We start from the raw sequence: 26,997 nt of genomic DNA, 5'->3' as shown, positions 1-26,997 counted from the left end.
TAACAGTGTATTGGGCCAAAAGGGGGTGCAGCACAGACCAGCATGTTAAGAGCGAAAAAGGCCGCTTTATTGAAGACAGGTGCATCTAACAATCAATTTCCTTGGCCTGTGCCATACAAAACTAAACCTCACTATGTATTTTCCTCCTGCCTTACCCCCACCCCCTCCCCTAAAGATTTCCCCTTTGCAACCATTTACTGCCCTGTTAAACCTGTAACTTCTTATCATTTCCTAACGTAACTATCTATGTAACCTTCCTATGCTACTTCCCCTTCCTGCATGCTCCCCGAGTGACATTTTCCAACCAATAAACTGTAACTGTAAACAGATCTACCAACTATTACCCAGAAAAAATGCCACTCAGAAAATTCTGGCCCCAGACTTTTCTGACCCCCCAACTAGGGACCCTGTTGTTTGGGATACCTGTGTATATCCAAAGCCCTGTTCAAAACCTCGTTAATCTGTATTATGTACAACTCCAGCCCATAGCTGGAGAAATGCACCCGATCTTCTCTGAAAAAGTAGACCGCAGCATACCTAAGCTCCGGATGTTCCACTCTCCCAATGCCTTCCCTGTCACAAAAAATGTGCATGTCCCGTTTGATCTTTCTCCTGGCCTTATCTATCGCTGCTAGTCTCTCTGCCCTTCTCCAATGCCTCCTGTGTATGAACCCTGACCAGATAACATAACAACCTGACCACTGCTGTTTAATCTCCAAGAGATCCCTCTTCATCTGCTTTAACAGGGCCAAACCCTTACACTGAACCAGGTCATTCTCCCCCAAATGAACAATCAACACCTCTGGACAAATCCCACCTCTAATCCTCCTGTTTAACGTTGGAAACAACTCGTGCCACCTCTTACCCCCTTTCCGTTCCAAGAACACTGAAACAACTGGGAGTCCAAACCCAAATTTAATATAAGAGGAAGGAAATTAACATTACGCGTCCCCTTCCCCAAATCCCCGCAGCCGAATGAAGCAATCCGACTTCCAACGCCCTAAGCGCATAATCTCTTCCCTCCCCCATCCTCTCTTAGCTGCATCTGTGGTTGCCCCTATGCGGAATGAATGTGTCCCAAACTGGCTAGGATCCTCCCCCAGGCATTGGAGGCCTCGCCTCAAGACCCAAAGCAGCTGAGACGCCGACACCCTGCCACCCTCTTTTCCCTGGAAAACCTCCCTGTCACCCCGAACCAACCCCCTGGCCATGATCCCCCCCAAGCCGCTGGACACACTGTCTTGTCCGCCACCGGCCCCATGACCACCCACTTCCCACTCCCTGCTGGTACGTTTTGGATCACTTGAGCCGCACTGCCACCTCGTCGACCCTCAGGTCCACTTCCCCCCACTGAACCCCTTGTGTACCCTCGCACCCAGCAGCCCAGAAACCTGAAAAGCCCCAAAGTACATCCAAGACATTAACGTGGAAAACAAAACCACTTTTTCCGCATTGCGGCATATTAGTGGCATAACCCGTATCAAGCTGGCCAGTATCCCGGCCAGTATCCCGGCCTTCTCGGGTGGGGTCTGCCACCCCTCTCTCATGCCCAACCTTCCAGTAATCGACTGCCTAACTCACCCGCCGAAGGCGCATAACCCCACCACAATTTTCCCATGAAAGCTATGGCTGACAACTTGCCTGCTATCGTTACCCTAGACAAACCTTTGTCAATCATGGATAAAATGAACTGCACCACCTGCTCCTCCCGTACCCATTGCTGTCCGCGGCGCTTAGCGCCACTGTCAAGAAATTCCTTCCATGCCTGCTCATATGCCCTCCACGTGGATGAGGCCAGTGACCCTCTTACCAACTGTATGATCCTTTGTCTCGTACATACCACATCCCTGCTGGAAACGGCGTCCTGCACTTGTCCTCCTCGTTGTCCTAGCCCGTGGAACCTCTGCCACTGTGAACGAGACAAAGCGTCCCCAATGTCATTGTCCACTCCCGGCACATGTTTGGCCTGAAACAAGATATCATGCTCCAAACATCTCAGCACAAAAACCCGCAAAACTTGAGCACTTGAGCGTCCCAATGTGCCAATTCCCGCGCCCATACTGTCACGGCCACTACCAGTGGAAAGAGCTCCAGAAAGGCAATACTCCTCCCCCCAATCTTCCAGTGTGGCAACCATTCTTCTGCGCACCACCTCCCTTGCCAGTAGAGCCCAAAGCCTCCTGCCCCTGCCGCATCCGAAGAGATCGTGACATCCCATTTCCATTCTTCCGGGGTTGCCATAGGGATGCTGTTGAAATGTTCCAGAAAGGTGCGCCACATGTGCAAGTCCTCCTTAGTTCCGGCTGACAGGCGCATATGATGATGCGGCATTGTCAGACCTGCCAAGGACATCCCTAACCTCCTGCAGAACTTTCGCCCTGTTCGCACCACCCTGCACGCAAAAGTTAGGTGTCCTAGCAAGACCTGTACCTTCCTGACCGTCACCCCCTTTTTGGCCAGCAAACCGTCAATCAACATCAGCATGTGCAATTTTTTGTCCATCAGAAAACGGGCTTCCATTGCCCCCGAATACAGTTCAATACCAAGAAAGGACAACACTGTACTGGGACCTTGCGTCTTCTCTGGTGCCAGGGGCACACCCAGGTAGCCCATGAGCTCTTTAAAACTTGCCAGCTGCTGCTGACAGTCCGCAGAACCGGGCAGTCCCACCAGGAAAAGTCATCCAGGTAGTGTGTCACCGTCTCTTTACCAGTGTGCCATGAGAAAACCCACTGCAGGAATGTACTAAATCGCTCAAATAATACACAAGATATGGAACAGCCCATTGGCAGTGCCTTGTCCACGGAAATGGACCCCTCGAACTGTATGCCCAACAACTGGTAATCCTCAGGGTGTACTGGTAGCAACCTAAATGCCGACTTTGTCACATTTTGCCATGAATGCGCCTGCCCCTACTGTGGCAACCAGATGTCGTGCAACATCTACCGATGAGTAAGACACTGAAGACAGCTCGGCCACTATGAAATCATTAACCAATGCCCCTTCTGGCCAGGATAGGTGTTGTATCAACCTGTATTTCCCCGGTTCCTTTTTTGGTACCACGCCAATTGGGGAAATAATCGGGTCCCGAATGGGGCTACTCGTGAACAGACCTGCCATACACCCTTCCTGCACTTCCTTTAACAATTTTGCCCGCACTACTACAATTTGAAATCCGCAAAGACACACGGGTGTCTTTGCGGATTTCAAATTCTCAGCCCACCTAGCGACCCTCGGACCCTCATAGCCCAGCCTCAAACCCTCTTGAAAACCCCACTGCAAAAGCTCTGCGTCTTTGGTCTGTGGATATGACGCCAAGAATTCCTCCAGACAGCTCCGTTTAATGGGAGTATGAGCCTTTGCCCATGGCCCCATGCTGTATGCTGGGAGGCCTGGTTGGACTGCTGACCTTGCCCACTAACTCCTGTCCCCCAGCATTGCATGACGGAGTGTTTTCCCGCACACTTCGAGCATTCGTGCCGAAACTTGCAATACTGTCTGGCACATGTGCCCTTGTTGAAGTCCCAGCATGTTCCCAATGTGCCCTTGGTGCTGTTCCCTGTATACCCCACCCCCCGCGGGTGGGGTGGTTCTGAAAGGGGCACGAGACAAGAGGGAGGCCGCTAGCCATGTATATTGTCTTCCCCAACTTTGCCTCCCCCATAGTCTGTTGGTATAGGTCCATATCTATCTACCCCCACTTAGCTTCCAGATCCCAGGCCAACCGCGCCCTAAACTCCTCATCGTAATGCAACCATGCGTACCCTCCATACGTCACCTGTGACCGTATAATCATGTCCATGAATTTAAACAATGCGACGGACCTGTCGGGGTACTTTTCACAGTACATGCTGGCGAAAATCAGAAATGCCGCCGACCAATTCTTGATGGTCATGGCAACCCGCGGTCTCTTGGCAAGCTCCAACTCTTCTTCCTTGGACCCCTCTTTTGCTGTGAGCTCCCTATGCAGTAGCTTCAGCATGTCCACATATTTGCCCTTCCAGATCTTCTCTTTGGTGGCCAACGTAAGGTGGGCCCCCAAGGGCTTAGTGATCCCCATGTACGGCAACTTCTTCACTGGAATGTCGTGACTCTCCTTACTCCCCTCCTTGGCCACCCCTTCTGTCTCTGTTCCTCCCGCATCTATTGCTCTCTGTTGCCCTGTCTCCTGCCCCTCTGCGGGGCTGGGTGCCGCAGTCCCTTCGCTCTTACCCCCCTCCTTGCATGGTGACTCTGTCCCCACTCCTGTGTCTTTCACATATCCATGAACCCTGTACCTGCGCCCCTGAGGCCGCCTCGACCCACCGGGGTTGTGGCACTGGAGACTGTTCGTCTCCCCTTCTGCTCACCACCTCCTGCAAGTCCCTTGTTGGGGCCCGGCTGCCTGCATGAGGCATAGCCGGTCCATCCTATTGGTAGGGCGGAGCCGCATGCAACTCACCCAAGTACCTCACCTGCTGCCCCTGCCAAAGGAAAGTGGAGTCCGACATGCCGGGGTTATTCCTTACCTCAGGCCCTAACACCCTTGGATACCACTGCCCAAGCTCACCCGCTACCTGCCCCAGGCCCGGGGCACCTTACGAGTGGTCCCCCGCTGCGCTGGAGTGCCCCCCGACCCCCAGACTAGCCCCCCTCAACAGGAATGTTCCAACCACCCTCCCCCAGGCCCCCCACGCCCTCCTCCTCCCCGTCACTCCACTCCAATGAGTCCACCACCCTCTTGCCCGCGCGGCCTTCCCAAGCTCGGCTGTCGGTGCCACGTGCCCCCTCCCCCCTGCACTCCTCCCTGCCTCCGGAGCCCCCCCTTTGCCGACCACCACTGTCTGAGCCCTGCCGGGGCCCTCTCCAGCCAGCCCCCCAGCTCCAGGGACGGCATAGGTCCCCACCGTGGCCCCCCCTCCCTCCGCCACCCTTCGAGACCTGACCGGGCCCTCCCTCGACCCATCCCCGCTTCCCGAACTGTCGCGGGCGCCCGCTTGCCTTTCTCCCTCTCCGCTCCCCCCCGCACCCCACCAGGTTACACCCCCCGGAACCTCCAAATGCTCTCAGCGCCCTCAAATCCACCCCCCGGGCCACTCACCTGCACCTGGGCCCTCCCCCAGCTGCTCCAAACCCCCCCATCTGCCTCCCTGCCGCTCTCCACTAACAGAGGAGAAGACCTGCCGCTGTCCAGCGTGATGGGAGCGCCCCCCCGATGCGCCTCTTCCCCGAGTTCTTCCCTCTCATTGGGGCCCTCCACCTGAACACGAGCGCGGGCCATGGAGCCGCGGCTCGCCCTCCCTTTCGTGTGGCCTTTTTACGCGTGGCCGGCTTGGCATTGCGGCCGCGCACCTCAGTCCCATTATCACGACGCATTCGGGCCCGCGGCGGCAAGCACGCTAGCACCCCGGCCGCGACCCCGCTTGCTGCCTGCTTTGGGGGCCTCACCTCTATCGCGGACCGCAGCATGTCCGTGCGGCCTGTGTCAGTCAGGAGGCGTAACGCATCTGTCACCCGCAGATCCTCCGCCTCATAAAGCCGCACACTGCCTCAGCAAAAGCCCACAGGATTACCGTGAGCAACACGCTATGTATCCAGCAAAGCGCGCTACCGCCGACACTGCACCAGAAAATCCCAGGACCCCAAATAACTATGAAATTCACAAAAATCGCTTGCCCTGCCTGTGCCCAATTGGCTGTCGTGTCACCCCACCGAAATGGTGTCTGGTGACATGAAATGGCCAGTTAAATATCCCCCCAGCCCAAAAACAGCCCAAGTGTAGCCCAACAAGCCCAAATGGGCTCTGGCAGCACCACTGGCCCGTTGGTCGGCCGCCCCCCCTCCCAAAGCCCTATTTTCCTAGATTACTTACCATCTTTTGTTAGATGGACAGTGGTGCACAATAGTGTTTCTAGTGTTGTAAGTAGTTACTCGGGTACTATACACCTGGATCTGAGAAACTGTTGAGCGCTGAGTTGTTCTCTGAAATGAAACTTGTCATCTGGCGGTTTAAGGCACATCTTTGCAATACTGTGTCAGCCCACTGAGCTACCTTTCTGGCTTAAGGAAACAGAGTAACTGAAATAAAAGAAAGTGTAAACAAGTTCATACTTTCATGTTAGGGATTTATATTAGGCACTGAGAAGGGCTTATCAGAGACAAGTTACAAAGCTATTGCTATTCAACATGGTTAAAAAACATTGACAGTGACACCGCCATTAGCTCTCAGATTGCCGAGACCTATTGGCTTTTCCAATGCTTGTTTACTTTCTCATTAGCCAACCTTTTTAACTGCTCGTCTCCAGCATTACTGTTGTGCTGCAGAGGTTATTAATCTATTAAAAAGTACTTTTATGAGCTGTATTTTCCAGGCTGTTCAGTGTGAATAACAATCTCTGCAAATGTTCACAACTTATTTGTACTTTATTTTTCTACATGCTAAGATTTGTTGAAGAATTTTGCATTTTGTAGTGGAATGACCATTGTTTAAGAAAGGGTAACGTTAAAATAAAATTTATTTATTTATTTTATTTACGGGTTTTGTATAGCGCCCGAATCACCCCATACGGGGTATCTCTGCGCTTTAGACTGCTGATTGGCCACTGAGGGAAATATGATTAGAAAAGATGTGTTTTCAGTAATTTCCTGAAGACCCCTAAATTGGTACATTGGCGAAGATGTAATGGGAGGAGATTCCAGTAACGGGGTGCCAGATAGGAGAACGCTTTACCTCCCATCCGGGCTAGTTTGATGCGAGGGATTTGCAGGTATGCAAGTTGGCTGGATCTCAGTAATCTAGTCGGAATGTATCTAACAAGTTTCCGAGCAAAGTAGCCAGGACCCAAGTTGTGCAAGGATTTAAAAACCATGCAGCAGATTTTGAATCTGACCCTCTTTTTTATGGGGAGCCAATGGAGGTCGTGAAGCAAAGGAGCTGAGGGGGTCCTGGGAAGTGCATTATTTACTAATCGGGCAGCGGTGTTCTGGACCACCTGCAGTTTGCATAGAGATTTTTCTTTCGCTGCAATTAACAAGGCGTTGCAGTAGTCCAATCTACTGATAATCAGTGATTGAATCAAAGATTTACGGGTAGATAAGGGAAGAAAGGGGCAGACCTTACGCAACATGCGAAGGGTATGAAAGCAGGTGTTGGCGGTACTGTTAACATGTTCTTCTAAAGTAAGATCATTGTCCAGGTGTACACCCAGGTCTTTTACAACATCTTTGGGGGACGGGGCAGAGCCCAATTCCTCTGGCCACCAACTAGGGGACCATCTTAGTTTTGCCTCTCCAAACAACATGATTTCTGATTTGTCAGAATTTAATTGTAAAAAAATAGAAATATAATAAGAAATATTAATGATAAGGTGTATTAATAATATACCTTTCCCCTAAATCTTAAACCTTACTATGTATGATTAAAGTTTAAATATGTACACGCTCTTTAATATGTCTCAGATTGGAACAATATGTTGACAGGCCGTGGGGTTGTGGAGAGCTCTCAAATGATCATTATTTGAAACATCCAGCCCTCCACTTGAGAAGATTGTGAAACCCTCACAATTGTGGTCCTTTAGAAGGCCCTCTCAAATCTGGGGGGACCTTATCAAGAGCCCTCACCCCTGAGGGATCCTGGCTAAAACCAACACATTTGAAGGGTTGTGAACAAGACCCTCCACCTGGAGGGGCCCTGCAGAAGACCCACATGATAGAGCCCCCCCACCAACATATCATACCTGAAGGTTCCTTACTGCAACTAAGGCATCTGAATAACACTTCAGTGACATTAAGTTATATTGCAAGTCTCATATTCGCAAAATCAGTTTGACACATAATTCATTTTTTTTTAGCTTAATAATTTTATTGGAATAATAATAATTTACCAGGGTTACAATAACGCATAAGATGGAACAATAGCGTAATAAAACGCATATCGTAAAAGTCTATTCTAGTAAGGAGCAATCAATTGAGAGATAGCTAAAAGTGGGGTAAAGAAACCATCCATGGGTGAGAAATGGATAGAAAAAGTAAAGGGTACATATTAAAACAAGTGATAAAAGAGTAAGGATTTTTATATTTATAAAAATAGATACTAAGAAGAGAAAGAAAAAAGGGAGAAAGAGAAAAGAAAACAAGAAGAGAGAGATGAGAGGATAGGGGAAGGGGAGAAAGATAAGATAAGTAATTAAGATATAGAAGGGCGAGAAGATAGGAAAGTAGTAAAGGGAATCCAAAGTAAATCAGATTTGATTTTCTGAGATAACGTTGATGATGTTGACAGTAGATATTCTATGTTCATTGCAAATAAGGTTCCACCACATTAATGTACAAACTTTAGAATTATCTTTCCAACTAGTTAAAAACGCTTTAAATGCAAGGGAAATAAAATGGTCAAACAATTTCATTTTATGTGGAGCATCGGAGAAATCATCAGATAAGGACCCAAGAAATACATTTTGAATTGATTGTGAAATATTATAGTTAAATATCTTGGAAGACGTAGACCAGATGGAATTCCAAAATTTAAAAACATTTGGCACAGTAATATAGTAGATGTAACAGTGTGCCATCCGAGGAGAGACAAGACCAACAAAGGGGAGAGGAGGAAGAATCAATCTTATGAATGTAAATCGGTGTATAAACTGCTCTATTGTAAAGAAAAAATAAAGTTGATTAATGTTAGCAACTTTTGAAGTAGTGAAGATTTTATGCCAGAGTTTATTCCATCTGTCAGTGGGGAGGGATACAGATAGGTCTTGTTCCCAAGCTTGTATATAACAGAGGCTTTGGGAATGGAGTCAGGGAGAATTGTGCTCAAAGAGGTAATGGATGTAACTGGAATGGTGTCATCGGTTTTTGGATGACGAGAATGATTGTAGGGCATTGGATATTTGTGAGTATTGGGAAAAGTAGGATAGAGGTAAATTATAAAGTTGTTGTAGTACAGTGAAGGGTATAATAGAGGTATGTGATACTAGAGAAGGAACATAAAAAATACCCTTCTCTTTCCAATATTTGAAGTAGATTGATTTGTGACCGAATTTAATTAATTTGTTGTACCAAATGAAAGATACAAGAAACGCTTGTTGAAAGGTGGCACCATCCGTAAACAGGGAGTGTATGAAATGTTGGGAGTATTTTAAAATGGGATATTGGGAGATAAAGATACAATTAGACATTGAGCAAATGTCGGAAAAGGAGAATTCATGTAGTAGGGAGTGCTCAAAAGCAATCCATCTGGGTATCGGTGAGTCACAATCCTTCAGTTTTTGGTTTAATTAATTTGGATAAGGCAATGCGAGACGAATAGGAATTTAATACAGAGAGAGTGAAGTTGTTTAAAATAATAATTGGGAACCTTAAAAGGTAACATAGAAAGTAAGAAAAGAATGAGGGGAACAATCATCATCTTAATGGTGTCCAATTTACCCCACCAAGATGGAAAAAGAGGGGAACAAGAACTAAATGAATCTTGAATCTTAAGTTTTAGTGCATTCAAATTGTGTAAAAGAGTGTGAGGGATATTCGAGGAAAACCATACACCCAAGTATTTAATTTTGGAGGGACACCATTTGAAATTAGTGTAGGAAAACATGTATTGATAACAAGTGGAATTTAAAGGTAAAACCTCAGTTTTGGAGAAGTTTAGTTTGTAGTCTGAAATTTTAGACTATAAATCAATTTCCTGAAGGAAAGGAGCCAAAGAGGTAGGAGGATTAGATAGATAGATCAAAATATCATCTGCATAAGCAGATAGTTTGATTTCGTGTGATTTGTGTTGAAAACCAGTTATTAAGGGGTTATGACGAATACGTTCAAGAAAAGGTTCAAGACACAAAAGGAACAAAAGAGGGGAGAGTGAACAACCTTGTCTGGTACCTCTGTGTAGATTAAAATATGGGGATAAGAGACTATTGACAGAAATAGATGCACGGGGTTCAAGATACAATAACCTAATAAATTAAATAAATTTGGGACCGAATCCGAACCAATGAAGAGTTTTAAACATGAATGGCCAATTTACACGATCAAATTCTTTTTCTGCATCAAGGGATAATGCAGCTAGAGGGTCAGGATATCTTTTCCCCAGTGTGAGAACGTTAGAGAACATCCTAGCGTTATCAGAGGTAAGTCGGACTCTAATAAAACCAGATTGATCAGGTTTGATTAATAGAGGTATGACATTCCCAATCTAGAAGCAAGAATTTTCGCACACATTTTACAATCATAATTAATTAATGAGATAGGGTGATAATTTTCGCATAGGGTATGATCTTTATCTGGTTTAGGGATGATTATAATGAGAGCATCTAAAAAGCAACCCTTAGGTTTTGATTTAGATATGAAGGAATTAAAAATTTCAAGTAAACGAAGGGCAAAAATAGAGAAAAAATAAAAGATTAGTTCAATAGAGAAACTGGGCCAGGAGCCCTGGCCCTCCTCAAAGCTTTAATCACATCAAGGATCTCTTGAAGAGAAATATATTTTTCAAGGAGAGACATAGCATCAGGCACAGATGGAGGAGAGGGAAGACCGTCAAAGAAAGACTGGGTATCAGAGGGATTTGTATCATCCATATATAGAGAATGATAATAGGATTGGAAAGCATTAACAATATCAGAATCAGAATGAAGTAATTTATTAGTAGCAGTATTACGAATAGGACCAATGGTTTTCTTTTCCGATTTGACTTTTAAATAGTTGGCCAGCATCTTACCTGCTTTATTTTGACCCCCGTGATCTTTGGATTTGATTTTAAGTAAAACATTGCAAGCATCAGTTGTAGCTAATTTATTTAAATCTGACTTCGCCTTCATAAGATCTCGGAGATGGGAGTGAGAATTAGATGTGAAGAAAGAGTTTTATGGCATTTAATGTGTTTAAGGGCAGAGATGTACTGGGAGTTCAGTAATTTCTTCTTTTTGGCCGTGTATGCAATGGTGAAAGCCCTAAAGGATGCCTTAAAGGCGTCCCAGTTATTATGGTTAGAAGAATCACTAGCTTTGTTGAACATAAAAAACTCATTTATGAAAGAGGTAGCCTCAGATATATAAAATTGGTCAGACAGGAGAAAGTTGTTAAATTTCCATCGGGCATGTTTGTAATTGGTAAGGGAAAGATCAAATGACGAGGAAACAGGGGCATGATCTGAAATAAAAATGGATCTAATTTCTGAAGACTGAACAGAGGGTAATAGGGATTTTGAAACCAAAATATAATCAATACGTGACATAGTATGATGAACATTTGAGAAGAAAGTAAATTCATATTTATCAGGATTACAAGTTTTCCAAACATCGAAAAGTGGACAAGAGGCAATAGCAGATTGAAATAATTTATGAGACTTACCAGGTTTAAATTTGCATTTTGATTTTCTATCAGAAAAAGGATCAAGCCAATTGTTAAAGTCTCCAGCAACAATAATATTAGGATTGGAAGATAATTTCAATTTAATTGTATTCCAAAAATCAGGGTCAGGTTTAACTGGTCCATAAATATTGAAGAGAGTGAGCGTTTTATTATGGACCTTGGCCTGAACAATTGCCCATTGTCCCATTGTGTCAGCCTCAGCGGACAAAATTTGAATTTGTAAAGATTTATGACATAGGATTGCAACCCCTCCTTTGCGGTTGACCGCAGGTGAATAAACATCCTGGCCCACCCACTGACGTTTAAGCTTAAGAGAGTCAACATCATTACAGTGAGTTTCCTGCAAAAAAGCAATTTGACAATTAAACTTTGATAGATGAGAGAGTACCTTCTGACGTTTGACAGGGTGACCCAAACCACGGACGTTCCACGACACAACATTAAGCACATATCACTTCAAAGACAAGGGTACAGGAACAATGATGACAAACTGCAGAGACAGCAATGAAAGAGAAAAGACACCATTAGTCAATATAAGGGGAAAAAATAGGAATGATAAACAGCATGAGAGGATAGAAAAAGAAAATCCATATGGGGTTACATAGAAAGGAAGAAAAAGAAAAAAGTGATAAAAAGAGAAGGAAAGAGATGGTTAAGATAGAAGGGAGTACAAAATGATGACACGTAGCAAACATAACGATGGAGCCAAAAAGACGCCGTTTAACAAAAATAAATAACACTAAGAAATAGTGGAGAATATGAGGAAGTAAGAAAGAAAGAACCCATGACAGTTTACATAAGAAGTGCAAGGAAAGAGAAAAAGGGAAAAGAAAAAAGCAGTAAAAAAAAAAAAGCAATGATCATAGATGACAGAAAACCGAAGAGAATTAAAAAGATTGTAAGAAAGCCCATAAAGGAAATACTCATGTACATATAGGAGAAATTAAGGAAAGATAAGCAAAAATAGGGACGATGAAGGAAGGGAAACAAAATAAAAAGGACAGATCAAAGACAAAGAGCCAGATCTGTAAAAAGCATAGTAAGAGATAGAAATAGGGCATGTACGCACCTGAGAACAAGACAAACAACTTAGAGAGATAAAGAGGAAGAGGATAATATAAAATGTTGCGTAGGTGAAATAGAAGAGAAGAAAATATGTAGGACCACTGAAAACCTCAATAAAAGAGGGACCTTAAAAAGTTGGACCAGAGGTAACAATAATGACTGTAAAAAATTTAGTAATTAACAATTATAGTAATATTAAAGCATAAAGATATCTAGAACATTGAGCTTAGGTGTACATAGACAGCGGAGCAATGGAATGTAAAAATTGTTTTAGTTTGAGAGGATCTTCAAAAGTGCGGGAAACACCTTCATGTGTGATTTTGCAAAAACCAGGATGCCATAACGGATATTCATAGATCTCATTTGAGGCCGGAGGGCTAGGAATTCTTTGCGTATAGCATTAGTAGCATTGGAGAGATCTTGTGAAATGAAGATGTTATGACCTGACCAAACAAGACGACGTTTGTCTCTGGCAATCTTAAGAACATGCATCAAGTCAGTAAATTCAAGGAATAGCAAAATTATGCGACGTGATTTTAGTAGAATGGGGTTGAGGACGACTAAGACGATGAGCATGTTGGATGTTAAGTGGAGCTGAAGACTGAAGATCGAGGAGATCAGCCAAGAATTTCTTCAAGAAAGAAAGGAGATCCGGACCTTCAATATATTCTGGCAGTCCATACAGGCAGAGATTGTTCCTTCTGTTGCGATTTTCCAAATACTCAGTGTGGAACTTAAGTTTATGAATTTCTTGTTCCAACAGAGGAATTTTAGTAGTCGCATCTTGAAGGTTACTTATTCGCTGCTCCATTTCTGACATTTTACTTTCCATGTTGATCCAACGGTCTTCGATCAATTGTAATTTTTCGTTAGTGGCGCTCATGAACGGGTTTAAAGCATGAAGTTCCTCCAAGATAGAATCTAAGACTGGGTTGGAAGAAGATTGAATTGGTAATGGAGGATAATTTTTTACTCTTTTTGGCTTGGCGCCAGACGAAGATGACCTCGAGGAAGAAATGGGTTTGTTGGCCAACTTGACGAGGTAGACTTGACGCCGGGGAGTAGGATGATTTTTAACAGAAGAGATCCTTCCCATGTATAAGAGTCACAGAATTGTGGAAAGCAATAAGAGTGAGCAGCAGTAACATACACAATATTGATACGAGTGGAGTGAGAGATGAAAGAAGAATGCTGGGAAGGAGTATACGATGATGGATCACTCACAGCCGTCCAGAAGGTAGCTCACTTGTGAGAAAAGATAGAGATCAGTCAGCAAATGCTCGTCACGTCAAAAAAGAGTAGGATGGTTATATCCACAGCCTCTGTGCAGCACGACAATAGGTAGACAGACCTATTTATAAAAACGCATACCGTAAAGAGGAAGTCACAAATATGCATGTAAGGGAGAAACAGAGGCAGAGCAGTTGGCACTGAAGAGAAGACGCTTTGAATGTGAGACGATGCCAGCAACCACTCCTTACACAGGCAGAGGACTGCTCTTACTCAAAAACGCCCACTCAGCAGAAAGCCAAACGTCTCCATCATATGTATTATGCAGAATCACAAAAAGATAGAAGAAATTGTATGAAAATGCCAAGGTGGCATATCTACAGCTCCACTGGGGGCCACTCGGGAGACTCTCCTCTGTTGAAACGGCCGTCACATACACAAAATGGCGGCCGTCTGCATTCATGAGAGAAAAAAGAGTAACGAAGAAAAGCGTGCCAAAAATGGGTGCCTCACCTTCAAAAAGCACTCCACACCAGCCGCCATGAAGACAGAAGCTTAAACTGCCCTCAGACCAAGGGGCAGGCTGTTAATGCGGTCGTAATCCTCTTCTGGACTCCGTGCTTTAGCGGAGCTCAAACGGGAGCCGCCATCTCGCTCGGCGTGGTAGCCACACACCCCTGACACACAATTCATGATTGTTAGTAAATGGAGAACTATCTTAATGGCCCATGAATTCAGATACTGAGAACAAAGAGACACCCATTAAATATAGGTACTACAGATCCAGAAAATGGGGAATTGTCCTGTATATCCAAAACCAACTGCATTACCGGAGGGTCGATTCCTGTAGCACCGGTAGCTCAATTGGACATCCCACTAACATCTAAGGAAGGTCCATCATCCATAGGTACCTCGCCTCAACTTTAATGTCTAAGGATGAAAACCATTGCATCCTTGATCCGCCCTCCGCATCTGCTCCCCTACCTGTAGTATTAATAGGGCTTCCCCCACTCTCACAAGATCCCAAGGGAAACTCCCTGGACCTTATTCATAAGGTTACTTACTGGTGTAATAAGAATGTGGTAAATGGCCAGAATATATCCTTAGATATTATTATGGCCAGAAGAGTGGGATGGATTGGTTGTAGGACAAAAGAAATGTAGAGGGGAACTGTGTTTCAATTTCAAGCACCCTGTGCTGGCTGAGGCACTAGTGGAATGTCTTTATAAGAATAGCTGTACCTCTACAATTAGAATTGTCCCCCTACAGTTTTTCTATCCCTCTATGCAGCCCCTGGCCTATCCCCAATACCCTCAAAATCAGTTAGGCCCGGCCATACAAGAAACATGGCAAAATTTTACCTCTGAGAAACAGCTTCCAACCGCTAGCCAGTCTTCAGGGTTTGGATGAAAACTTTTGACTAATGCTGGAGAATGAAAAGATGCAGGGCAATAAATTACCTCATATGGTCTTTAATAACTCAACCTCACCAACATCGAAGCCCGACCCAATGTGTGTTAAATCTCTTAGCTCTATCCCCACGGCCGCCATTTCTGCCTCTCCAAGTGCGAATGAACTTTCGTGGAACATAGCGGGTCTTAGGTCAAAAAGGGGCCACAAATCTTGGGGAAATTATCTTTCAACACACCATATCATTTCCCTACAAGAAACCTGGGAAGCAAATTAAACTTTTTATCTAGATGGTTTCATTTCATTTTATACATATGCTCCCCCCTCGAATATGGGAAGAGCAAGAGGGGGTTTTGCTTTTAATGTTTTCACTCAAACTCTCCTGCAAGACCAAAATGCTAGAATGTCGATCACCCCATGTGCTAGCAGTAGAGTTGTCTTTCAAGAATTTTCCCACCCTGCTAGTGGTCAATTTTTATAACTCCTTTTACAAAAGCCACAAGTTAGAATACCTTCTAGCTCTAGAAGAACTTTTAGAACACTATGATGAAGGTAAACAGCTTACTATGATCTGATAATTTTAGGGGATTTTAACATTCACCAGTGCTATTCTAATGGTATTTTAAAAACAGAGCAGGGGGATCCTTTACCGTCGACAAATAATTTGGAGCACTCACCGCCAGCTATCTTCTTAGAAGGTTTTCTCTCAGCCCACAATCTACTTTGCTTACAACAAACAGATATGTCAGCTTCGGTTCCTACTTATGCAGGAAATAGAAGGGCTAGTATTATTGATTATATTATGCTGTCTGCGCCTTTAGTTCTGGTGGTGGAGAACATGAGCGTTTCTTGGAATTGCCACAGCGATAACTATCTGCTCATACTTGTGCTGTCCTATTCTGCCATTCTAACAGGGGAGGTAACCACTTGCATAACAAATAAAAATAATTGTAACAAAGATCAAACATACAGGCTGACGTGGGAGAGGATTATCCCGGAAAGTTTCTTGGACAATCTGTATGCTGTTTGTGCTACAGAGGTCCAATAATGCATGGATCTCACTACACATGATAGAGGCGTTTTAGAGGCCTTCGACAAAATAACTAAGCAGATGTTTAACCTAACCACAGTGAGCAGGACAAAATGACCTAAGGCCAAGAGGTGGTTTGATGGCACCTGATCTGTGGCTCATAGGGAGCTACTGAAGGCACTTAAGCATAATCCAAGGGATGAAGCAGTGGTGAGGAGGATAAGAAAGACATATAAGCTTGCAGTGCTAGAGAGGAAGAAGCTGATAAGAGAGCAGGCCTGGGAGGCTCTCGGACAAGTAAGCGTCCTGGCAGATAGCTCCAAATTCTGGTCTGAGGTTAAAAGCCCCTTATTCTCTGATATGCGAAAACTCCAACACCAACTGTATAATTCCCGCTGAACAATGGGTACAGCATTTTAGCAAAATCTATAGCGATACCAATCTAGAAGAAGCCGAGGCACATACGGTCGGTGGGTCAGCTAGTGCACCCCTTCACTTTAGCATAGATGATGTCCATAATTCAATCATCTCAACATCCGTGGGTAAGGCTCCCGGCCCAGGTGGGGTACGTGCAGACCTATATAAAGCTGACCCTAAGGTTTGGGCTCAGACTTTGGCTCATGTTTTTAATGCAGCCTGCTCTTATGGTTTTCCCTCCTCATGGGCAATGGCAGTCATTTTCTCAATTTTTCAAAAGGGTGCACGGTACGATCCTGCATGTTATAGACTGATCTCGCTTTTAGATTCTGCTGCTAAAATTATGGGCTAAGTGATATTGGACCGTCTAACAGTATGGCTCGATCATTTTAATGTTACATCTGACTTACAGTATGGTTTTAGGCAGGGCAAAGAAACACTGGATCAATGTCTTAACTTACATTTAGTGATTGGGAAATACACCGTTGCCAAGAAGGGAATTTTACATCTGGCTTTTAAGGATCTGACTCAAGTCTTTGATTGTGTCAATAGGTCTAAATTATGGTTGGTTTTAAGTAACATGGGCTTAGATATAGAGTTGGTGGCTTTTTTACATACTGCCCATGAAAAAACCACGACCGCAACTAGATATAACAGGGATGCGGTCTGATGCCCCCCCTGCTGTTCCCATTAATAAGCCAGGGGATTTGTTTAATATCGAGTTGTAAAGATATCCCCAGGGCTGGTACTAAGATGATCCCTGCACTCCTGTATGCAGATGACGCGGTCCTACTTGCCAGAACCGCAGTGGGCCTCCAACAACTTTTAAATGGTTTTATAGCTTTTATGGACTTATTAGACCTGACCACAAACTTCACTAAATCACACACTATGTCCATAGGTCCCCGAAAGGTTGCTAAGGCCAAATTTTATTGTAAGGGGGCTGAGCTAACTAAAGTCCTTACCTTTCCCTATCTAGGGGTAATTTTTGAAGACCGAGGGTCCTGGTTCGCACAAATTATGCAAAAAAAAGAACACCTTAGCTAGAGCGACAGGGGCCACTTTGAATTTTGCTAAAAGATTAGGGTCAAAATCTTTTCCCGCCCTGTTGAAGATTTATAAAGAAAAGTGCATCCCCATGGCAACCTGTAGATGTGATGTCTGGGGTTACAAGGACGTAAAGGATGACCAGGTGTCTGAAAATAAGTTCATGCGTAAGCTCTTTGTATTCCCGCCTGCTACCCCAGCATATATTTTACTTGAAGAATTAGGGGTAGGGTATATCTCGGATTTGATAGCGGTACCCCCACTGTTGCGTTGGCTGATAATTTGGACCTGTCCCATTACTAACTTAACTAAACTTTTAATTACTGAATGCACAGCGCTGTAGGGGGATACAAACATTCCCTGCCCCGACTTATACCTGACCCCCAAGCCGTTGGGTAAAGCAGCTGAGAGAAACATCAAGCAGCAGTTCCTGGACAAACAGCAGGGGCTCAGGGAAGGGAAGGAGTTAGCAAAGCCCACGGTGAGAAGGTATGTCACACTGACTCTGTGCAAACAAGTCCAACCATAGTTACTCTTTGTTAGTAATGCGTTCCATCGTTTTGTACTGACTAGATTCCCTCTGGATCTGGCCTCTTGGCTTCTGGCCTTTCCCCAAGGATTTATGAAACCTGGCACTTTAAAACCTTGCCCATGTGACAACTTCTTGATGCAAGACTTTTTACGTTTGATCTTTTTCTGTGATTTTTATTATTCATTGCGTAGAAAGTTTATATTCCCATTGCTCAGAGATTAGCAATTTACCCAAGATAGGCCCTCATTTTTGTACCGTCAAATGTTATCTTCTCCTATGGTCTATTTTGGGGTTGCAAGTTTTTTAACAAGGGCTATCAGACACAGGAAAAAGTTGTCTCTGCAGTAGCCATTCTTGCCTCTTCTTATTTCGGGCTTAGGGCTCTCATCATGTTAATACGTGCACTTTATGATATACTGCACATTGCATTTGGTTTTATTCTTAGCACTTTGCACTTTATATAATGTATTCCTTGTAATTTTAAAACCAGAACACAGGCCATTTTAATGATACAAAAGATGGCCATAGTTTACCTTCCTATGTGATCTATGTTTTATAAATTGCATATATGTTGACAAAATGTATTCTTTTAACATGTTTGCTTTTATGGCTTTTAGTTACCAAATAAAATACCTATTGACTTGAATATAGGTGGCATCTACAATAGGATGCTTCCAAGTGGGAATTCCTTCTAAGACACTTGCATATACCTTGTTCTTTAAGATTAACCAGTACCATGAAAGATAAAAAGAAACATACAATCTAAGTTGTATATGCCACAGCACAGCAAATCATTTTTATCATTTACAATCATAATCTCCTTCGCCAGATAGTCTGAAGAGTTTTTGATCAGGGACACTATCTGAAAGCACAAAGACCCACAACATATACATTTGTCATCAGCATATAAGTAGAATATATGAGCATATTAGTCAGTTGTGCCTCCTAGTGGGAGTGCTGTGCAAATGGCGTTGCAGGGCGCGCAATGTAATTTGTTTTTATTTATTTCTTTATGTACTTAACTCCGGTCGGCCGTATGCCGGAGTTTACTATCCCCCCACCCTGCCCTCCCCCGCCCCACCCCACCGCCCCGCAGCACTCCCACTAGGAGCCTCGACTGATATTAGTAGAAACTCCATTAAGATAAAGAGCTATGAACGATAGCCTTAAAAACCCTGAACAAGATAAGGGCTAATTTGCGTTAGTCACAGAAAACGCACTGAAAAAATACATGCAAGCTAGAAACAAGAGATATGTGGACCAGGAATGGAGTTTCTGCAGCATGGATGATTGATTCACTCCTCTTTTGCAAGATTCAAGCAACATTTTTGAGGAACGCAGGAAATACATGAGCCTTGACCACTAACCAGTCGTTGACGAAAGTAGCACTGACTGTAGAGCGTGATTTTCGTCCCCATCTGCAGAAACAGTGAAGTTGCTAATGAAGACAAAACGCTAGAACTGGCATTTCAATTATATTTTACAAATAGAGCATATACTTGAAACTTATTTGGTTTTTAGGCAAATATGCTTCCTAAAAGACCATTGTCATTGGGAAGGTCTGCAAAGGCGGCTTACTATTTAGAGTGCTGCTACATTGCTGATTCTGAGTGCCTTTCAGTTTGTGGAAAAGCAAAAGTAGAATCTCTGACTGCCTAGGTTCTTCAGAGTGAACAAGCCTGAAGAGGATCGTGATTATTTCTTGTATAATTGGTTTGCTTCAAGAGATATTTGAGAGATTTCATTCCAAATTATTATGTGTTTCACTCTCAAAAGTAGTTCTTCAATTTCTTGTGATGTTAAGTGAGAGAAATCTGAATAAGAAATGGCTTTCCTTGTGTGTTATACTTTTGGTCTCAGTAGAATTATGTAAAATAAGAAAACTGGTAAAATGGTCTAAATGTTGACTCTCCAAATGATCACATTATTTGATTAGGACCTGAGACATATTGGTTATTTGAGTAAAGTTTATTCTGAATGTCTCTAAAGCCCTCATTTAGAGTTGGTTAGTTTGTGGTAATTGTGGTAAATCCCGCGGAGACTACAATGACAGGATTTCCTCCACCACAAGGATAATAGTGCGGAATTATTTCCACTGATGGCTTCGTCTTGAGCCACTTGTATGATGAGATATGATAAGGATATGCTACTAAAATTGAGTATAGTCCTAAATATCTGTTACAAAAATATCTATGTACCAAAATACTGAAGGCAAAATATCTACTACCATCGAATTAAAAAAACTATATAAAGTATAAACTAATATATTAACTACTAACTAATATATTACATAGTATTAACTACTACTACTAATACTACTGTATTAATACAGTATTTTTGAAATAAGAATAGAATTAACAAAACTATCTAATACAAAATTATACTGTTGCATAATATTGTGAAAATAATAAAAATATTTTTTAATAAATAGTAAGTAAAGTCATTAATATGATCAGATATAAATAATATATAAAGTACTTGTTTAAAAAACAAAGGGAAATTATATATATTAGTATTAAAAATACATACCTTTATAGTATATGTTTCATATTTATTAAAGAAATACAAATAATTGTAATGTTTTCAAGTATCTTTGTGTTTAACACAGTCTTACTTTGAACATATTATGTGAAAGACATTAAATTCATTTAGAAATATCATACTTTATTAATAAATATATTTAAAAAAACTGTAACTTAACAAAAAGTAATTAAAAGATACCATCATTATAGAAATATTTAATGGCTGATAAATAATAATTTTCAAAATGAATCACCTATTTCTCAAAACACATACTCTAAACTCATCCAGCCATTGTAAATAATTGAAATAGTATTTGAGTAAATATCAAAACAGTTTTAAATTATTTACCAAAAGCCAGTAATCAAAAAATAAAAACATGTAAAAAATATTAATTTTATTTACAATCCTACAAACATTAGAAACATGTAGGGGAGAGATTCACGAAGATAATTGTACACATATTTAAATCTACAGATGTAAATTTCCGTTTGAATAACTTTACTACTTTTGGCTATTGACTATTTACATGAATAAAGTTACTTAAAAGTGTAGACTTCCATACCCCACTCGCTGAAATAGGGGGTGGAGTCAGTAAGAATATCAAATACAACCATAAAGTCACTAATAAGAGTGACTTTATTACCTTATTCGGCATTCTGCCCACTTGACAGAGAAATTTGCATTTGGGGCTGAGATCTCTGTGGGATAAAGTATAAGGAAATGTTTAAAAGCATACTAAACGGTAGATAAAATAGCAAAAATATTTTTAAGTTAAGTTTTAATGTTAATTAATTTGATATATTTATTTTATTGGTAGAATGATATAAAACAACATAATGAAATGTTACAGCAAGCATTAATACCATTATTTAAAATTAAATTGTAAATATTTTAAATATATTTAAATAAAATCGTTTTTCTGGAGTTCAATCACACAAAAAACTCACCTAACATAAATATTATTTATTATTAAAATATATGAAAGAGGTGTATAGGATTAACAGTAATTTAATTATTTTTAACAAACATTAATGTTGCATTACGTTTTAAATTTAAAAACATTTTTAAATAAATTATTAATTGGGTAGATTGGCGTGGAGTGGGGTAGATTGGAGTGGGGTAGATTAGAGTGGAGTGGGGTAGATTGGAGTAGATGGGTGTAGATTGGAGTGGAGTAGATAGGGGTAGATTGGAGTGGGATAGATTTGGGTGGGTAGATTGGGGAGGGGTAGATTGGAGTATATTGGGGTGAAGTGGGGTGGGGTGGGGTAGATTGGAGTGGGGTGGATTGGGGTGGAGTGGGATAGATTTGAGTGGATTGTGGTAGATTTGAGTGTGGTAGATTGGAGTAAAGTGGAGTGGCATAGATTTGGGTAGCGTGGAGTAGAGTGTGGTAGAGTGGAGTAGAGTAGATTAGATTTTAGTGGAGTGGGGTAGATTGCGTGGATTACAGTGTGGAAGATCTTAAGGTGCTCACCAGTGGTTCCACTGCAATGGTGAACAATGTCCCTGCCTTGTGCCCCTGACTGTTAACCATTATTGTGAGATAATTTGCCTGTACATACTCTGTCTGCTGGGTTTGAGTATAGAAACGCTATCCAAGCTAGGATTCCTCGTCCTAGTCCAGATTTATTAATGACAGCAAAAGATGCGGCCATTGTGGGGTGTTGAATGCCTTCTCAAAGTTCAGTGATGCCACTAGTGACATCAGCTTTTTTGAGAAACTTCTTCATTATGCGTAATACTTGTCTTAGATTTAAGAACATATTACATCCCAGGACAAATCTGTTTTGCTCATGGTGAATGACTGTTGGCTATAGTGATAGCAATCTGCTGAAGAAATGTTCCTCAAGCAATATTAATACATTGGTCCGATTACTAGGAGGGCAACCTCCCTTCATAGTGGATTTATGAAGTTAGTGCCCGATTATGACTTTGGCAGTCTAATTGCTGGACTGTCATTGCGGTGGTTGGGAGTACGGTGCCAAGCCGATGGCATCCCAATTGCTGCTTTACAAGTTAAGTTCTGGGCTGATGGTGTTGCGGTGGCAGTGCCACGGCAGCAGCATGCTTTGACTCATAGAGAGCCTGCCACTCAAGCCGCCACCGTGGCACCGCCTCTTGCACATCGGTGCACACACGACAGTGCAAGAAAAGGGGGCACAACATGTGCCCCCATGCACATCCCCCTTCCCTGCCTTTCTGCCTACCTTTTCATGACGGGGTCCCTGTTATAAAAAGGTCGGTGGTAAGGCAGGTCATAATCTGCATGGCAGTTCCAGCAGCGCTGCCAGAGACTGATGCTTTCCCCACTGCTGCCCCATCCGGATCCAGGATCCTGGCAGTGGCGGAGGTCTTGCGTTGGGCTTGTGGCTGTCCGATCGCCACCCTTGTAATCGGGTGGTCTGACCACCACCACAGGTATAGCAGTCTTGGGACCACCGTAATCGTAATCAAGCCCATAGTCTTTTTTACTACAAGTTCCTTTTTATTTTCAATTAGAAAGGTGCATTTAAGGCCAAACCTTCATATACTGAAGCAAGTGGTGAGAAAACCTCACCTTTAGTCTGGGTTTGAAATAACCCTTGAGCTCTCAGACTGGATAACGTGCAGTACTTGAATGTTATCGCAAAGTGTTAAGGAGAAATTGTGATTGCTTTTAGTCTGCCTTCTCAGCCCTGTACACATGCAATCCCACAACGCAAACACTGCTATCTTATGCAAACATCTTTTCAGTTTTCACGAGGGATGGCTGTACTTCTGTCATTAGCGCAAGAACATGGAGTAAAAAAAAGAGCAACTGACATCTTATACCATGAAGAGCTAAATAAATTCTGCAGGAGTGATTAATGTATGTATTGCACATTTCATGTGGAGTTAGACTTTGTGTTACAGATGCTGTGCCTCCCTCTGGAGATGTGTTTTTCAATCAGAGCTCAGAATTGAACCATTGCCGTTGCTTTATGACTCCAAGGATAATAGAAATTTCACAGCAGTGGTTCTTAACCTGTGGTCCGGGGGCCCCTGGAGGTCCAAGAAGTCTACACACAGGGTCAGCACCTACTTAGAAAATGCAATAATATCAACACATTCATAAAGTGTATATAAATAAAGAAGCAAAATGTACAATGGACATTTTTAAAACATTCTCTAAATGTGATGGAACTTGAAATTGGAGGCTAAAAACATAGTTAGTATCCTCAGATTGATTCATAGTAGCAGTTCGAGTGCATCAAACAGAATATTGTATGAACGTTGAGTGGCTTCCATTGAATTTAGTAAAGTTCCAACCTTCAGTGCATTTTACCTGGTCGTCTGCGCACAGCTACCTGAATAGAAGTGCACTTAAGTGGCAGGGCTGGTGTGTCTACACTTCTGGGCCACTGCTTTATTTTTGTATTTTTGGTGTTTGCATATTCTGCAACCAAAAAAAATTAAACCAAAAAATGGTATGGTTCCTAAGGCCAGACTATTGATTTTGCCAATGCTTGACTATTGCTTGGAGTTTTTTATAGTTTTAATTGAATATTCAGGCATATGAAGCTGTGCCCAACATGTTAGTCTAACACGTTGTAAACTGGTGTCTTCTCTTAGATAAAGAAGGCCGCTCATGTGGAAACATGAGGTGGTTTCAGAACCTTTGGCAGGAGTCGAAACCGTTAATCAGCCTCTACGTCAAGCACACACAAGGCTGATAGCGCCTCCTATCAATATGTGTCCTTTGCCAGACCTGCTGCAGTCCTTCGGAACAGTTGGCCATCATCTCCTCGACCAAAACTGATAGCTCTATTGTTTATGTGGATTCTTGTGACACATTATTTAGGCATAGCCACTTTTTCAATCTACGTGCATTGTAAAAGAAAGACTCTTCATCCACTGCCGCATTCTGTATTTCATGTTTATAGGATCTTGGCGGGCCAGAGACTTTCGAATCATCAATTTTCACAAACCTACCCACATTTATGCTAGTTACTTTGATTGAAGGGCTGAGGTACAGTGGCGGCTGGCTTGTACCGAGGGAGGTGAGCGGGGGGCACCAAAAAAATGAAAATAGACTTACCTTGGTGACTTGCAGCGTGACACCCTTCTCCCTCGGGTGTCTTCACTGGAAGCTCCGACGAAGGAAACTGCACTACCCAATCCTGACGCTGCTTTCACAGAATGAAAGCAGCGCCATGATTGGATAGAGCGGGCTCTCCCAGCACTCCTAAGAACACTGAAGGCCTGCGCGTTCTCTAACCCACTTGTCTAAGACAGCTGGGTTAGAGAACTTTAGAAATGCGCATGTCTGGCTGGCCAGCCTAAGACACCCAGCAAAAGAGACATGCATATTTTAAAGTGCATAGCTCTCTGCTGCTGTCACTCCACAGCACGGGCCCCGCCCCGTCATGACACTTAGTTCAGGACGGGTTGCTAAAAAGTAAAACGGTAATAATTGAACTTTATTACCATTTCATTTTTCAGCTCTAGGGCTTGTGGGGCGACGCTCCTCCGCTCAAATGGAGGAGATGCTTCTGCTGGTGTGTCTAATTGTATCCTGATTCCTCATTCCCTACTCGTTAGTGAGCTGCCAAAAGCCGCCACATGCTCAGTTACACGTTTTTCTAACTCTTGACAACCACAGCTTCAGGACGCTGCGGGCAAAGAGAAGAGGGACAATTGAGGGAAGGTGAAATAGTCCCTTATTATTAGGTCTGGAAAATGCAGGACACCCTTTTTAGGCCATGATTGCAAGGTGGGGCTAGGAGGCAATATACTGCACTCCGAAAATACTGCTACTGCGGCAAGCTGCTTCTCTTAGTTACAGTAAATACCTCCTAATCTGAGTTTCCCTCTAGAAAATTAAAAAATTGCATGCAGAGTTGTTGATTTCCACACCAAAATTCCTCATGTATCAGCATTTAGAAAATCTGCAAAATAGTACACAAAAGTGAAAGTATCTTCACATTCAAGCAAATATGATTTTGTTCCATTAACTCAGTTGTACGATGGTACTCATGCTGTTGACTTTGGAGGGGTTTTGAAATAGCCATAAAGTAACTGTCCTCTTTGTTTTAGGTGCTGGGGTTTGGGCTTTTAGCCCACAGTGACAGTCATGCACTTATGCCACCAGTTTCTTTTTGTTGGCTTTCTTCCGGTTCTCATCTTACCTGTAAATTTAGCCAAAAATATCAACTTCTACAATGTGAACCCTCCAATGGATCGTAAGTAGCTACCACAATAACTTTGCTTCTTTATACTTCATGTTGTATGTTGATTTATAATTAAGCAGTCCGCTTGTCAGTCATGTATTTTATTTTGTATGTCAGACTCCATGGAATATGAAAATTGTTTTGACTCAATAAGGAGTGCCTCGTAATTAACTCCCTCTTTGCAAACACTTGCATACGGAGGGTTCGCATTACAATTTGGTCACAGTTTACCGCACCCAGTAATTTGCTGGGTACAATGAAATCCGCACCCCCTAATAAATGTATGGAGATCAAACCTGTTGAAATTTACCATTGGAAAAATGCTTGGAATATGTAGATTTTGGGTGCAGAAAGCACCAAAATCCTAATGTTATGCCCCATTTTAGGGCATGAATCATAATCGGTGCTATTTACTACATCGGTTAACTTATGACCCCCAGTGTATCCTTTTCCTATGGCTTTAATAAATATTGCCTACCTGTTTTAGGCACTCATAATGAAGGCCAAAGTCCTAGTTTGATTACATTTGCAATATGACGGAAATGAATATTTGAAGAAGGACATTACAAAAGGTCAATGAAAAATGTAAAATGTACTTGCGCAATTTTGGGAATTTCGCCTAATGCCTGTTACTTGAAGTTCCTAAAATTGCACCATGACATCACTTAAAGTAATTACTCATTATGGGGCATATCAACAACAACCGGCGATAATTATCGCTCAGCGCTCTTAGCGTGAGGAAAATTATCGCCGGCTAGCGTGAATTTTTATCGCTGAGATAGCGTGCTATTAGCAACGCTTATCTCAATAGCGATAAAAATCTACACGCTAACAGGCTAACGTGAGATTATCGCTGGAAACCCAGCGATAATCACACGTTACCTTGTTGATAGGGACAGGCAAACTTAGCCATGATATCCTCCTTCCATAGGATATCATGGCTAAGTCTGAAAATTAGCAGACGTAAAAAAGCAGCGTTAACCGCGGTTAGCGCTGCTTTTTTTGTCTCTAACAGGGTTAGCGACATTCTTGATAATAGGAGAAATGTCGCTTAGCGACATTTCTCCTATTATTTTACTCTGGAACGCCCCCTTTGCATCTCATTAGAGATGCAAGGGGAAGGTAGAGTAAAAGGGTGCTAACATGCACATTTGCGTATTAGCACCCTGTTGTTGATAGGGTGCTAGTTTTATCTCTGCTTT

General features: G+C 42.8%; 1 protein-coding gene across 2 annotated transcripts in view; it reads left to right on the top strand.

Annotated features, from left to right (window-relative positions):
• LYPD6B (LY6/PLAUR domain containing 6B) overlaps positions 1-26,997 on the top strand; it is a 267,730-nt gene that overhangs the window by 169,081 nt on the left and 71,652 nt on the right. For both annotated transcript variants that reach the window (XM_085645608.1, XM_085645607.1), the window contains exon 4: positions 25,662-25,807. In XM_085645608.1, the coding sequence (XP_085501734.1) occupies positions 25,699-25,807 (109 nt within the window). In that variant the 5' untranslated portion in view covers positions 25,662-25,698. The remainder of the gene's footprint in view (positions 1-25,661; positions 25,808-26,997) is intronic.

The sequence above is a fragment of the Triturus cristatus genome, chromosome 3_1, assembly GCF_964204655.1.
Source record: "Triturus cristatus chromosome 3_1, aTriCri1.1, whole genome shotgun sequence".
NCBI classification, from domain to species: Eukaryota; Metazoa; Chordata; class Amphibia; order Caudata; family Salamandridae; genus Triturus; species Triturus cristatus.
This window is presented reverse-complemented; position numbering and strand designations above follow the sequence as displayed.